General features: G+C 45.3%; 1 protein-coding gene across 2 annotated transcripts in view; it reads left to right on the top strand.

Annotated features, from left to right (window-relative positions):
- The window catches only part of LOC126291735 (ammonium transporter Rh type B), a 221925-nt gene that overhangs the window by 189378 nt on the left and 17113 nt on the right, over positions 1–15434 (top strand). For both annotated transcript variants that reach the window (XM_049985408.1, XM_049985407.1), the window contains exon 9: positions 12013–12139. In XM_049985408.1, the coding sequence (XP_049841365.1) occupies positions 12013–12139 (127 nt within the window). The remainder of the gene's footprint in view (positions 1–12012; positions 12140–15434) is intronic.

Here is a 15434-nt window from a genome sequence, read left to right as displayed (position 1 = left end):
GCGGACACACGACACGTGTTCAAATGTTCAGATAAAATTGCCTGAACTCCACAGAAACTTAAATTAAGTTCATCAGCCAAGCCTACGATCAGAGCGCACTAAGTCGCGAACATTCACAACACTTTCATTCGTTTTTGAGGTGGAAGGACTGCCGGGCCGTGGTTCATTTTTAAATGATTTGTGGCGATTTTTAAATCTGTTGAACAAGTCAAAAACATTTGACTGGCTCATACAATTATTTCCAAAAGCTGTTTTTTATAGTTCGTAAGCTACAGAAGCTCATTTCTCGGGTTTAAAACAAGATTTCACACAAATTCGTTTTTTCGTTTTTACATCCATTTTCACACAGACAGAATCCGGAAACAAGTCCTAACAGACCCGCACTCAACCAGCTGCCACAACGAACTGAATGAAGGAATCGCAGTTTCCTGTCAAAGGGCCTTCAAGGACAAGGCAATGACTCGCTTCCCACCCTCCGTGTACCTGCCCGCCAAACCAGTAAGCAGTAGCAGATTCTTAAAACTTTCCAGTCACACTTCGTACTTCTAGCACGATGGGGCGCTAGCCCATTCCAGCTTTGCTGTGGGGAATCATCAGACAACCACCTTCGAGGGTCAATGAATCGGACGAGGTTGCCATGTGGATCGTCTGCGCAGGTCACCTAACCTCACATGCCCGGATTTCTTCCTCTGGGAGCACATGAAGCAGCTGGTGTTTCCGGGTTCCCGGGTTCGATTCCCGGCGGGGCCAGGGATTTTCTCTGCCTCGTGATGGCTGGGTGTTGTGTGCTGTCCTCACGTTAGTTAGATTTAAGTAGTTCTAAGTTCTAGGGGACTGATGACCATAGATGTTAAGTCCCATAGTGCTCAGAGCCAGCTGGTGTTTGATACCACTGTGGAAACAAAAGAAGACCTCGTCGCTAGAATTGCCATCGCTCCTGGTACCATTTCGGACATGCCAGGATTATTCAAATGGGCGCAATAAAGGTCTGAAGATGTACTGCATGCATACAGGCTAGTGGTTACGCATTCAACAAGTTCCAGTGAATGCTCCTGCTGTAAGTAACAAGCTAAACTTACCCTCTGTGTAAGCTGTCATCCGAAATTACATCACGGACTATACGTATAGTAACTATATTTGTCTCCATCTTCTCAGCTTTCTTGATTAATTTTAACGAATAGTTGTGAAACGTCCTGTATATTATAAACAAGTTGTCCAGCTGTAGCGAATCCCGGCTGGGTCGCTAGTTTACTTACTTACTCTCCTGGCCCCACAAACCACAATCGGTTTTTGACCCAGCCAAAACGTACCTTGTTCCAAGTATCTGAAGGAGCTTGCCCACCTGGTCTCTCCATCTTATTTTCGGTCTGTAAAGTCTTCGTCCTTCAGGTATTCTCTCTGACACTTCTCTGGCTATCAGTTTTGATCCATCCTTTTTTGTAAACGTGGACAGTCCATCTCAGTCCCCTTGTCTTGGCTTCTGCAATATCTATTTCATTATACACCTCTCCCTGAGCTCTCTGTACTTTCTTCTTCATCATTCTCCTTCCTCAAAAATCGGTGCTGATAATTATCGCAGGATTTTAGTTTCAAGAGCCTTTCTTCTTTTTGTCTGCATATCTTTCTATTCTCCATATATCTGCTCCATAGAGTTTTATACATGCCGGCTTTGGTTCCTCTTGAAAAAAAAAAATGGGTGACAGTAAATCGTGTCGTGAATATGAGACGCTATTGATGCCTCTTTGATCATCGCATTTATTTTTTGTTTTTCATAATTTCTGTTGTTTACTTCACCCCCCCCCCCCTGCCACCATATATTTATCTTCTAGGACTTCAAACATATGGTTATCAAGCCGCATGATTTCCTATCTTTTTGTCTCGTAATTCCTTCCCACCCTCAAGAGTTTTCTAGTCAGTTACCTCTAATCCAACATCCTTTGGTTTTTTTTTAAACAGCTTTCTTGGCAATACTTTCAGGTCATCACATTTTGAAAGATTAACGCTGAATCATCGGCAAAGACTATTACATTCTGTTATATTCCCCCGTTTTTTTCTCTCTGCCAGCCTCAGTGGCCGAGCGGTTCTCGGCGCTTCAGTCCAGAACCACGCGACTGCTACGGCTGCAGGTTGGAATCCTGCCTAGGGCATGGATGTGTGTGTGATGTCCTTAGGTTAGTTAGGTTTAATTAGTTCTAAGTTCTAGGCGACTGATGACCTCAGATGCTAAGTCCCATAGTGCTTAGAGCCATTTGAACCACTTTTTATTTCTTCTGCTTGACTTGCTGCCTCGAAAACTTCCAGTGTCAATAAGTTGAACAAGAGTGTTCATATTACATATCCTTGCCGGACTTCTGATTTTAGATCAAAAGCCATCGAATGCTCTCTGTCTGTTTCCACTATCGCTTTTGAGACTGCCAGTGTTCCTTTTAGACGATTTGTAATCTTCTTTAATATTCCAAGCTTCTGCATGTTCTCCGAGATCTTTTCTCTGTTTGTGCTACCGCAGGCCCTCTTAAGATGAACTGACAAATTTGGCCATTGTTGTATTCCCAGTATTTTGATATGGATTCTTTCCGTAGAAAAATCAGTGATGGATCGATCCTCCTTGTTTCTCATCTACTATATTCCCTCTTTTAAATACTTTTCCAGTCTTTGCTTCAGAATCTTGGAGAACACTTTTATTGTATGATAAATGAAGGCTTTATTTTTCTGCGCTCTTGTTTAGTCTCTTTTTTATCGACTTTTAGTATAATGGATTCTCTCTAATTAGCTGGCATGCGTTCTTCGTTCCAAATGTTCGTCACGAGTTTGTGTATCGTTTTTCAGTTGCATCTGCTCCATTTTTCAAACTCTCCCTGGAGACGGTCTCAGGTCTCATTCAGTCTTTGCGGTGCAGCTAAAGGATCTACATTCTGATATTTATATTATTCCTCGATTTCTCGACTTCTATCTTTAACATTTCAAAGCTCCTCAAGCTAGTTTAGCATTAATGTTGAGGATGTTAAACTGCAAGTTACTATTAACTGAGCCCAAATATATCTGGTAGTACAAAACGTAGTCCCTACTATTGTTCAACAAAAGGTGACAGACTCCACGTTATCACTATCAACTTCCTTGCCTCACAGTGTGCCACTAGAACAGAAATGCGGCAACACAATAAAAAATAACCGATAACATTTATTAAGAGTTATGACGCAATGTGACACTTACAGTGTGACAATTATTGAACTATATGAAATAAAATCATCATAACTTCTGAACGCTTTGCGTTAGGATGTTCAAACTGCACAGTTGGCCGCGGCGATCATAGAAATTAGTATGCGGAGTATGGTTTGGTTTAGTGACGAAGCCCACTTTCATTTGGATGGGTTCGTCAATAAGCAAAATCGGTGCATTTGGGGGCCTGAGAATCCGCATTTCACGATCGAGACGTCTCTTTACCCATAACTAGTGAATTTGTGATGTGCAATGTCCAGTCGCGGTACAATCGCTGCGACATTTCTTGATGGCAGGGTGACTACCGAACGGTACGTGAGGATTTTTGAAGCTGGTTTCATCCCTATTACGCGAAGTGACCTTTATTTCGACAAGATGCGGCTCGTGGAAGACTGAGCTCGACCCCATCGCAGCAGGGCAGTGTTTGATGTCCTGGAGCAGCACTTCGAAAACCGCATTCTGGCTCTGGGGTACCGAGAGGACGGTGGCACGGGCCTCTATTGGTCCTAGATATTCCGTCACTGCAGCGGGTCATGCGGAATTTCGCTATTTGTCTGTACCACGTCAACACCAATGATGACAGACATATTGAAGATGTCATAACCTAATTACGAATATCTGTAGTGTGGTTTACTGTTGAATAAAGTGCGTGCACCCCGTAGTTTGTATCTAATTTAGTATTTTTTTTTCATATAGTTCAATAATTGTCGCCTTGTACCTTTAGTACAGGTAGATGCGTGTCATTGGATGTCCTATACGTAATACAAAGAGATGTAAATACGTCTGCTGTGTCTTGGCAGTCTGCGATATTGTCACTATGGCTGATCGTAAGTACGCAGACACTCTTCGTTAGCCGGCCGCTGTGGCCGAGAGATTCTAGGCGCCTTCGACCGGAACCGCGCAGCTCCTGTGGTCGCAGATTCGAATCCTGCCTCGGGCATGAATGTGTGTGATGTCCTTCGGTTAGTTAGGTTTAAGTAGTTCTAAGTTCTAGGGGAGTGATGACCTCGTAGTTCTTAGAGCCACTTTTGAACTCTTCGTTAACAGTCCTATTTCTCTACAAATACCGACTGCTAAGCCGAAATTTTGTCTTCTCCCAGGATGGCACGACATGGCAAATACACTACTGGTCATTAAAATTGCTACACCACGAAGGTGACGTGCTACAGACGCGAAATTTAACCGACACGAAGAAGATGCTGTGATATGCAAATGATTAGCTTTTCAGAGCATTCACACGAGGTTGGTACCGGTGGCGACACCTACAACGTGCTGACATGAGGAAAGTTTCCAACCGATTTCTCATACACAAACAGCAGTTGACCGGCAGGAGAAAGGCGTAGCATCACGTTTTCGACTTTGCTAAAGATCGGATTGTAGCCTATCACGATTGCGGTTTATCGTATTGTGACACTGCTGATCGCGTTGGTCGAGATTCCAGAATATGGAATCGGTGGGTCCAGTAGGGTAATACGGAACGCCGTGCTGGAGCCCAACGGCCTCGTATTACTAGCAGTCGAGGTGACAGGCATCTTGTCCGAATGGCTGTAACGGATCGGACGGTCGGTGTGGCCGAGCGGTTCTATGCACTACTGTCTGGAACCGCGCGACCGCTACGGTCTTAGGTTCGAATCCTCCCTCGGGTATGGATGTGTCTGATGTCCTTAGGTTAGTTAGGTTTAAGTAGTTCTAAATTCTAGGGGACTGATGAGCTCAGAAGTTAAGTCCCATAATGCTCAGAGCCATTTGAACCATTGTTTTGTAACGGATCGTGCAGCCACGTCTCGATCACTGAGTCAATAGATGGGGAAGTTTGCAAGACGCGGTTACCCTTGACGCTGCATCACAGACAGGAGCGCCTGCGATGGTGTACTCAACGTCGAACCTGGGTGCACGAATGGCAAAACGTCATTTATTCGGATGAATCCAGGTTCTGTTTACAGGATCATGATGGTCGCATCCGTGTTTGGCGACATCGCGGTGAACGCACATTAGAAGCGTGTATTCGTCATCGCCGTACTGGCGTATCACCCGGCATGATGGTATGGGGTGCCAATGGTTACACGTCTCGGTCACCTCTTGTTCGCATTGACGGCGCTTTGAACAGTGGACGTTACATTTCAGATGTGTTACGACCCGTGGCTCTACCCTTCACTCGATCCCTGCGAAACTCTACACTTCAGCAGGATAATGCACGACCGCATGTTGCAGGTCCTATACGGGCCTTTCTGGATACAGAAAATGTTCGACTGCTGCCCTGGTCAGCACATTCTCCAGGTCTCTCACCAATTGAAAACGTGTGCTCAATGGTGGCCGAGCAACTGGCTCTTCACAATACGCCAGTCACTACTCTTTATGAACTGTGGTATCGTGTTGAAGCTGCATGGGCAGCTGTACCTGTAAACGCCATCCAAGCTATGTTTGACTCAATGCCCAGGCGTATCAAGGCCGTTATTACGGCCAGAGGTGGTTGTTCTGGCTAGTGATTTGTCACGATCTATGCATCCAAATTGCGTGAAAATGTAATCACAAGTCACTTCCAGTATAATACATTTGTCCAATGAATACACGTTTATCATCTGCGTTCTTCTTGGTGTAGCAATTTTAATGGCCAGTAGTGTATTTACTGAATCACAAGATAGGCAATCCAACTTATAATATCCACCTCGGTTGCAGGAGACGTGAGTTGGTTTTCATATTTTAAGATGAATTAGATTCTGCATGAGTTTCATTATGCCCACCCTCTACAGGGTGTTCTAAAATTCCTCTCAGAAACTTGTGGGACTTGTAGAAGGGACTGAGTAGACAATAAAATGAATGAGAACCCATGTCATTACCCTAACGTCCTGCTCCATCGCGTTCCCTTTTCCCCGCAATTACGCAATGGCTTCGAGAAAGGGGTACTTTCACTGTCAGAAGGTGTCAGAGGAGACGCTGGACGGCCGTAGTGCAATTGGAGTAGTTTGGGAAAACTGATCATGTTTCATTTCTTTGGTTATTAATGTGTGAAATTTTAAAACAAGTAAGGTACTAGGTCACGCCTCATAAATTACTTGCACACTCACGTTCAGCAAAAAAGTAAAACCTTCAATCACTGAAGACAGGACGTTCATGTTCACAGGACATGTACATTAGTATCTTTTGCAGAAATGACCAGCCTTTCAGTCACCTCTGTTCAGCATGTGTCCTGTTGCCTAGTAGACACAGGGTCCGCATGTGCCGTGTTAGCTTGTTCCACACATGATAAAATCGATGCGTGTCAAGCGCGAATGGCGTCCTGTGGCATAGCCATTCCTACTGCACTCACCTGTTGCCAAACTTCATCTGTGGTGAAACTTCCTGGCAGATTAAAACTGTGTGCCGGAACGTGACTCGAACTCGGGACCTTTGCCTATCGCGGGCAAGTGCTCTACTAACTGACCTACCCAGGCACGACTCAAGTCCCGTCCTTACAGCTTTACTTCTGTCAGTACCTCGTCTCCTGCCTTCCAAACTTAACAGAAGCTCTCTTGCGAACCTTGCAGAACTAGCACTCCTGAAAGAAAGGATATTGCGGAGACATGGCTTAGCTACAGCCTGGGGGATGTTTCCAGAATGTGATTTTCACTCTGCAGCGGAGTGTGCGCTGATATGAAACTTCCTGGCAGATTAAAACTGTGAGCTAGGTTCGCAGGAGAGCTTCAGTTAAGTTGCCCACAAGGCAAAGGTCCCGAGTTCGAGTCTCGTTCCGGCATACAGTTTTAATCTGTCAGGAAGTTTCATATCAGCGCACACTCCGCTGCAGAGTGAAAATCTCATTCTGGATTCATCTGTGGTGGTTGGCATTGGGTCACAGCGCTGCACCAGTCATTTAACCACATTCCGCACATTTTCGATTGGCGACAAGTCTGGTGATCTGGCGGACCAGGGCAAAAGGCTGACTTCCTGTGACACCACCAAGGCAGGTGTTCGTTCAGCATAATGTGGTCGTGCATTGTCTTGCTGGAAAATGGTGTATGTGGTGTTGCGAGGAAAGGCTACGACACCACCAAGGCAGGTGTTCGTTCAGCATAATGTGGTCGTGCATTGTCTTGCTGAAAAATGGTGTATGTGGTGTTGCGAGGAAAGGCTACGACACCACCAAGGCAGGTGTTCGTTCAGCATAATGTGGTCGTGCATTGTCTTGCTAAAAATGGAGTATGTGGTGTTGCGAGGAAAGGCTACGACTACAGGTCGCAGGGTGTCATTAACGTAGGTCACACTCCTCTCAGTGCCCTGGACATTCGTCAGTTGTCATTTGTTGTTGTAGCCAGTAGCACCCCACACCATAAGGGCTTAAGTTGGCGCTGTGTGTGTTTTGCGAATGCCCTGTCTGTGGCGAACCAAAATGCGGCCATCATTTTCAAACAAACAGAACCTGGATTCGTCCAAAAACACTACAAGATGCCATTGCCGTACCCAGTGACGTCGTTCCGTACTCTATTGCCCTGTAGCATGTTTCTTCAGGTTGGTGAAAGGTAGCCAGAGAAGTGGGTGATGCGCACGTAACCCGTGTGGTAATAAACGGCGACGGTCTGCCACTCCTGATAGTGTACGATGTGTTAGTTCCACAGTTGCGCCAGAGCCGAGGAGGACCCAGATCTGTCCTGCAATGCCATACGGATGAGGTTGGGTGGTCTGGGTGGTCCAACCTGACCCATTTCATTTCATTCTATGTCCTTCCGGGAACCATTCTGCACACAACCATTGCATTGCCGAACACTTCGTTCCATAGGGGGATCAATTTTCCGGATGGATGTACCACGTTCTCTCATGCCAATAATGCGCAACCTTTCACACTCACTGATTTAGCGGTATGGTTCACGCATATGTCTGCTCATGTCACACATGTCCATTACTTTCGGCCTACAGTCACAACGAGCTCTGTAGGCAGATTTCAAAGCTAATCATTTCTGCAGAATATACTAATGTACATGTCCTGTGAAAATGAGCGCCCTGTCTCTAGCCTTGGGAGAGCCAGACCTAACAAAACTTTACCATCTGCTATGAGACAGGCTTCAAAAAGAAGCAGATGTTGACAGACGCGAAAATTACCGAACTATCAGTTTAATAAGTCACAGCTGCAAAATACTAACACGAATTCGCCACAGACGAATGGAAAAACTGGTAGAAGCCGACCTCGGGGAAGATCAGTTTGGATTCCGTAGAAATATTGGAACACGTGAGGCAATACTGACCCTACGACTTACCTTATAAGCTTGATTAAGGAAGGGCAAACCTACGTTTCTAGCATTTGTAGACTTAGAGAAAGCTTTTGACAATGTTGACTGGAATACAATCTTTCAAATTCTGAAGGTGGCAGGGGTAAAACACAGGGAGCGAAAGGCTATTTACAATTTGTACAGAAACCAGATGGCAGTTATAAGAGTCGAGCGGCATGAAAGTGAAGCGATGATTGGGAAGGGAGTGAGACAGGGTTGTAGCTCATCCCCGATGTTTTTCAATCTGTATATTGAGCAAGCAGTAAAGCAAACCAAAGAAAAATATTGGAGTAGGAATTAAAATCCATGTAGAAGAAATAAAAACTTTGAGGTTTGACGATGACATTGTAATTCTGTCAGTGACAGCAGAGGGCCTGGAAAAGCAGTTGGAAGGAATAAATAGTGACTTGAAAGGAGGATATAAGATGAACACCAACAAAAGCAAAACGAGGATAATGGAATTTAGTCGAATTAAGTCGGGTGATGTTGAGGGTATTAGATTAGGAAATGAGACACTTAAAGTAGTAAAGGAGTTTTGCTATTTGGGGAGCAAAATAACTGATGATGGTCGAAGTAGAGATGATATAAAATGTAGACTGGCAATGGCAAGGAAAGCGTTTCTGAAGAAGAGAAATTAGTTAACATCGAGTATAGATTTAAGTGTTAGGAAGTCATTTCTGAAAGTATTTGTATAGAGTGTAGCCATGTATGGAAGTGAAACATGGACGATAAATAGTTTGGACAAGAAGAGAATTGAAGCTTATGAAGTGTGGTGCTACAGAAGAATGCTGAAGATTAGATGGGTAGATCACATAACTACTGAGGAAGTATTGAATAGGATTGGGGAGAAGAGAAATTAGTGACACAACTTGACTAGAAGAAGGGATCAGTTGATAGGACAGTTTTTGAGGCATCACCAATTTGCTATTGGAAGGTAGAGTGTGGGGGGGGGGGGAGGTAAAAATCGTAGAGGGAGACCAAGAGATGAATACACAAAGTAGATTCAGAAGTATGTAGGTTGCAGTAGGTACTGGGAGATGAAGAATCTTGCACAGGATTGAGTAGCATGGAGAGCTGCATCAAAGAAGAACAACAATCTCTAGTCGTTCAAAGTGCTCTGCTTTTATCTGAACGTGAGGATGAAAGTGATCACGTGACCAATATGTTTTCAAACAATTGTAACATTGAAATGGTACGTTTCCGGACATGGGCTGCAATTCTAAATATTATCTACTCAGTCCCCTCAACAAGTCCTAAAAATTTGCAAGGAAAATTTTAGAGCAACCTGTATAGCTTCATACACTCATCCTCACAAATTAAGGATAACTGCAGAATGTGGTGCCACACAACACGGCACTACACAAAACTGGCGCTAATAGCATAGGGGACCACACACGACACAGACCTGTAAGTTCACGGTGTTGGTGATAATTGGGAAAACCGTCGCGAATCACATGTACTACAAAACGCCACTGTTTTTTGTGCATGTACCCCGACATCAGGATCTGGTGGTCGAACAGCTGCTGGGGTGTAGCCTCCCATTCTTGAACCAGTGCCTGTCGGAGCTCCTGAATTGTCGTAGGGGTTTGAATACGTGCAGCGGTACATCGATCGAGAGCTTCCAAGGCCTGCTCGATGGGGTTTAGGTTTGGAGAACAGGCACACTACTCCATTCGCCTGATATCTTCTGTTTCAAGGTACCCCTCCACGATGGCAGTTCGGTGAGGGCCGTGCGTTATCATCCTTCAGTAGGAAGGTGGGACCTACTGCACCCCTGAAGAGGCGGACAGACTGGAGCAAAATGACGTCCCGATACACCTGACCTGTTACAGTTTCTCTGTCAAGCACATGCAGGGGTGTACGTGCACCAATCATAATCCCACCCCACACCATCAAACCACGACCTCCATACAGGTCCCTTTCAAGGACATTAAGGGGTTGGTATCTGGTTCCTGGTTCACGCCAGATGAAAACCCGCTGAGAATCACTATTCAGACTATACCTGGACTTGTCCGTGAACATAACCTGGGAGCACTGTTCCAATGACCATGTACTGTGTTCTTGACACCAGGCTTTACGGACTCTCCTGTAACCAGAGGTCAGTAGAATGCACCTTGCAGGTCTCCAGGCGAATAAACCATGTCTGTTCAGTCGTCAGTAGACTGTGTGTCTGGAGTCAACTGTTCCAGTGGCTGCGGTAAAGTTCCGAGCAAGGCTACCTGCAGTACGTCCCGATACACCTTACCTGTTGCAGTTCGTCTGTCAAAGACATGCAGTACTCCGGGGCTGTCTGCGGGCACTGATGGTGAGATATCGGTCATCTTGCAGACCTCTTGGACACTGTGGACGTCCCTTACTGTAGCGCCTGGACACGTCTCCTGTCTGCTGGAATCGTTGCCATAATCTTGAGATTACACTCTGTGGCACACGGAGGGTCCCTGCTACGACCTGCTGTATTTGACCAGCCTCCAGTCTCCCTAGTATTCTACCCCTCATAACGTGTTCTTTGAGCCATTTTCAACACTCATCCACCGTCAGCAAGTCTGAAAACGTCTGCACACTTACTCGATGCGCCGTACTCTGATATGCACCTGCGTATTGCCGTGCCCCGCTGTATCTTCTCTAAAACTTAGAACCGCGCTCCTTAGACTATCAGTGTGAACGTACTTGAATGCCGGATACAGGCTCAGCTTCCCCGCAGCTCCGGTGTCTTCTGCTTGCATCAAACTCTTCTCCAAAGATTATATATTTTGAGGAAGGTGAAAACTCATTTACTATTCCAAAATTCTATTACCTAGTCCAAATAAAGTCTCTCTCAAAATTCAGTTGCTGTTAACGTATTCTACATTCAAAATTCAATACACCATTTCACTGCCACATTAAACAGTAAGCCCACACTTTCTTAAGGCATTCGCACATGACTGAATTCAACCAAATTAAATAACATTTTTTCTCGACGATACAATACTAATATACATGTCTGTCTGCTCCAGACCAAGTCACTATTAATAATAATCATACTTTTTCTTCCGTTGTCTCTCCACAACACACAACAATGACCAATGTTTTTCGCGCATGAAGTTGGTTCACGGAATTCTGGGCCGGATTTTTTTTTTTCTCTCTTTGCTGCAACCTAGCGCGTCACTTGTTGTCCCGGTTTTGCTCTTCTTTCTCGGTTAGCCTGCACAAATAACGTTCTACGGCAGTGTGTATCTGTTTATGCTACAACCCACTATAAAATAACGTGTGTTCGAAAAGGCTGGAACAAAAGTGACTCCAGACTTTCGTAAAATTCTGGGGGTACTGCAGTATGTAGACTGCTGCCGTCGCCACCGTGCGACGACCGCAGGGGAAATGCACCGCATGGTCATACCCCGAGGTGATTTAACCCGCAAACCGCCCACCAGAGTGTTGTTTCACCATGTATCAGCATTATCCTTAATTTTTGATCATGGGTGTAGATCAGTCTCCATAACTAAGTTCAGGGTTTGAGAAGTGAACCCTGGTTAATCTAGTCGATAGCTTTGAGGGCTTCACACATCACCTTGTGTTTCAGCCTCATGAAGGACCTGACGGCTCTCCCTCTGCATTGCTGGGGCGGTCTGCTCAGGCTCAGGCTGGGTTCCAACTGCTGGCTTTGGCGCACAGCCTCGCTATAGCGCTGGTGGCCGGTGCTCTCACAGGTACGTACAAAACACACACACACACACACACACACACACACACACACACACACACACACACACACTGTCTAGCATCTGTCTGCTGATACTCCGTATAGGTACGTGTTCATATTTCAGACTAATTACCAGTTGCCAGCCACTGTGGGTAACTGCTTGCTACAACGCGTTAAGCACATGGAAAATGAAATTACTCACCCTCAGCGCACATCAAGGTTGTTGTTGTTGTTGTTGTTGTGGTCTTCAGTCCTGAGACTGGTTTGATGCAGCTCTCCATGCTACTCTATCCTGTGCAAGCTTCTTCATCTCCCAGTACTTACTGCAACCTACATCCTTCTGAATCTGCTTAGTGTAGTCATCTCTTGGTCTCCCTCTACGATTTTTACCCTCCACGCTGCCCTCTAATACTAAATTGGTGATCCCTTGATGCCTCAGAACATGTCCTACAAACCGATCCCTTCTTCTGGTCAAGTTGTGACACAAACTTCTCTTCTCCCCAATCCTATTCAATACATCCTCAGTAGTTATGTGATCTACCCATCTAATCTTCAGCATTCTTCTGTAGCACCACATTTCGAAAGCTTCTATTCTCTTCTTGTCCAAACTATTTATCGTCCATGTTTCACTTCCATACATGGCTACACTTCATACAAAGACTTTCAGAAATGACTTCCTGACACTTAAATATATACTCGATGTTAACAAATTTCTCTTCTTCAGAAATGCTTTCCTTGCCATTGCCATTCTACATTTTATATCCTCTCTACTTCGACCATCATCAGTTATTTTGCTCCCCAAATAGCAAAACTCCTTTACTACTTTAAGTATCTCATTTCCTAACCTAATTCCCCCAGCATCACCCGACTTAATTCGACTACAATCCATAATCCTCATTTTGCTTTTGTTGATGTTCATCTTATTTGCTCCTTTCAAGACACTGTCCATTCCATTCAACTGCTCTTCTAAGTCCTTTGCTGTCTCTGACAGAATTACAATGTCATCGGCGAACCTCCAAGTTTTTATTTCTTCTCCATGGATTTTAATACCTACTCCGAATTTTTCTTTTGTTTCCATTACTGCTTGCTCAATATACAGAATGAATAACATCGGGGAGAGGCTACAACCCTGTCTTACTCCCTTCCCAACCACAGCTTCCCTTTCATGTCCCTCGACTCTTATAACTGCCATCTGGTTTCTGTACAAATTGTAAATAGCCTTTCGCTCCCTGTATTTTACCCCTGCCACCTTTATTTAGAATCTGAAAGAGAGTATTCCAGTCAACATTGTCAAAAGCTTTCTCTAAGTCTCCAAATGCTAGAAACGTAGATTTGCCTTTCCTTAATCTTTCTTCTAAGATAAGTCGTAGGGTCAGTATTGCCTCACGTGTTCCAGTATTTCTAGGGAATATTCCCCGAGGTCGGCTTCTACTAGTTTTTCCATTCGTCTGTAAGGAATTCGTGTTATTATTTTGCAGCTGTGGCTTATTAAACTGATAGTTCGGTAATTTTCACATCTGTCAACAACTGCTTCCTTTGGGATTGGAATTATTATATTCTTCTTGAAGTCTGAGGGTATTTCGCCTGTTTCATACGTCTTGCTCACCAGATGGTAGAGTTTTGTCAGGACTGTTTCCCCCAAGGCCGTCAGTAGTTCCAATGGAATGTTGTCTACTCCGGGGCCTTGTTTCGACTCAGGTCTTTGATTGCTCTGTCAAACTCTTCACGCAGTATCGTATCTCCCATTTCATCTTCATTTACATCCTCTTCCATTTCCATAATTTTGTCCTCAAGTACATCGCCGTTGTATAGGCCCTCACATCAAGGTATTAATGTGTAATTCCTGGGTGCCCATCAGTAGGAAACTGCAGTTAGCCTGTGCCACGTACCGGGCGGCCATTTTAATTTATGGCCCTGTGTGACGAACTCTACCCATATGCACTCGTATACACAACTGTAGCATACGCTCTGGTCCATCTAACTACCTGTGCGCCAGCAGTTTCCCTACCCCTGCCTTTATCTGCCCAAGAGCGCCTGTGTGCACACTAGAGATGGGTCGTTCGCGAACTAACGAGTCCAAAGCAACGGTACATCGAGATGAACGGAACGATCGCGGAGCGAATTCCAAGGAAAGGTCTTTCATAGTTCACTTCGGTCGCGGCTTTCTACACCACTGGCCCTTAAAATTGCTACACCAAGAAGAAATGCAGATGATAAACGCGTATTCATTGCACAAATATGTTATACTAGAAGTGACATGTGATTACATTTTCACGAAATTTGGGTGCGTAGATCCTGAGAAATCAGTACCCAGAACAACCACCTCTGGCCCTAATAACGCCTGGGCAATGAGTCAAACAGAGCTTGGATGGTGTGTACAGTTACAGCTGCCCATGCAGCTTCAACACGATTCATCAAGAGTAGTCACTGGCGTATTGTGACGAGCCAGTTGCTCGGCCACCATTGACCAGACGTTTTCAGTTGGTGAGAGACCTGGAGAATGTGCTTTGCCAGGGCAGCAGTTGAACATATTCTGTATCCAGAAAGGCCCGTACAGGAGCAGCAAAATGCGGTAGTGCATTATCGTGCTGAAATGTAGGGTTTCGCAGGGGTCGAATGAAGGGTAGAGCTACGGATCGTAACACATCGGAAATGTAACGTCCACTGTTCAAAGGGCCGTCAATGCGAAGAAGAGGTGACCGACACGTGTATCCAATGGCACACCATACCATTACGCCGGGTGATACGCCAGTATGGCGATGACGAATACACGCTCCCTTTGCGCGTTCACCTATATGTCGCCAAACACTGTTGCGACCATGATGATGCTGTAAACAGATAAACAGAACCTGGATACATCCGAAAAAATGACGTTTTGCCTTTCGTACACCATCGCAGGCGCTCCTGTCTGTGATGCAGCGTCAAGGGTAACCGCAGCCATGGTCTCCGAGCTGATAGCCCGTGCTGCTGCAAACGTCGTCCAACTGTTCGTGCAGATGGTCGTTGTGTTGCAAACGTCTCCATCTGTTGACTCAGGGATCGAGACGTGGCTGCACGATGCGTTACAGCCATGCGGATAAGATGCCTGTCATCTCGACTGCTTGGATACGAGGCCGTTGGGATCCAGCACGGCGTTCCGTATTACCCTCCTGAACCCATCGATTCCATATGCTGCTAACAGGCATTGGATCTCGACCAACGCGAGTAGCCACGTCGCGATAAGATAAACCGCAATCACGATAAGCTACAATCCGACGTTTATCAAAGTCGGAAACGTGATGGTACGCATTTGTCCTCCTTAC

The sequence above is a fragment of the Schistocerca gregaria genome, chromosome 9 (genome assembly GCF_023897955.1).
Source record: "Schistocerca gregaria isolate iqSchGreg1 chromosome 9, iqSchGreg1.2, whole genome shotgun sequence".
In the NCBI taxonomy this organism is placed as follows: Eukaryota; Metazoa; Arthropoda; class Insecta; order Orthoptera; family Acrididae; genus Schistocerca; species Schistocerca gregaria.
The sequence above is the reverse complement of the archived record's forward strand: the minus strand, read 5'-3'. Positions and strand labels throughout refer to the sequence as shown.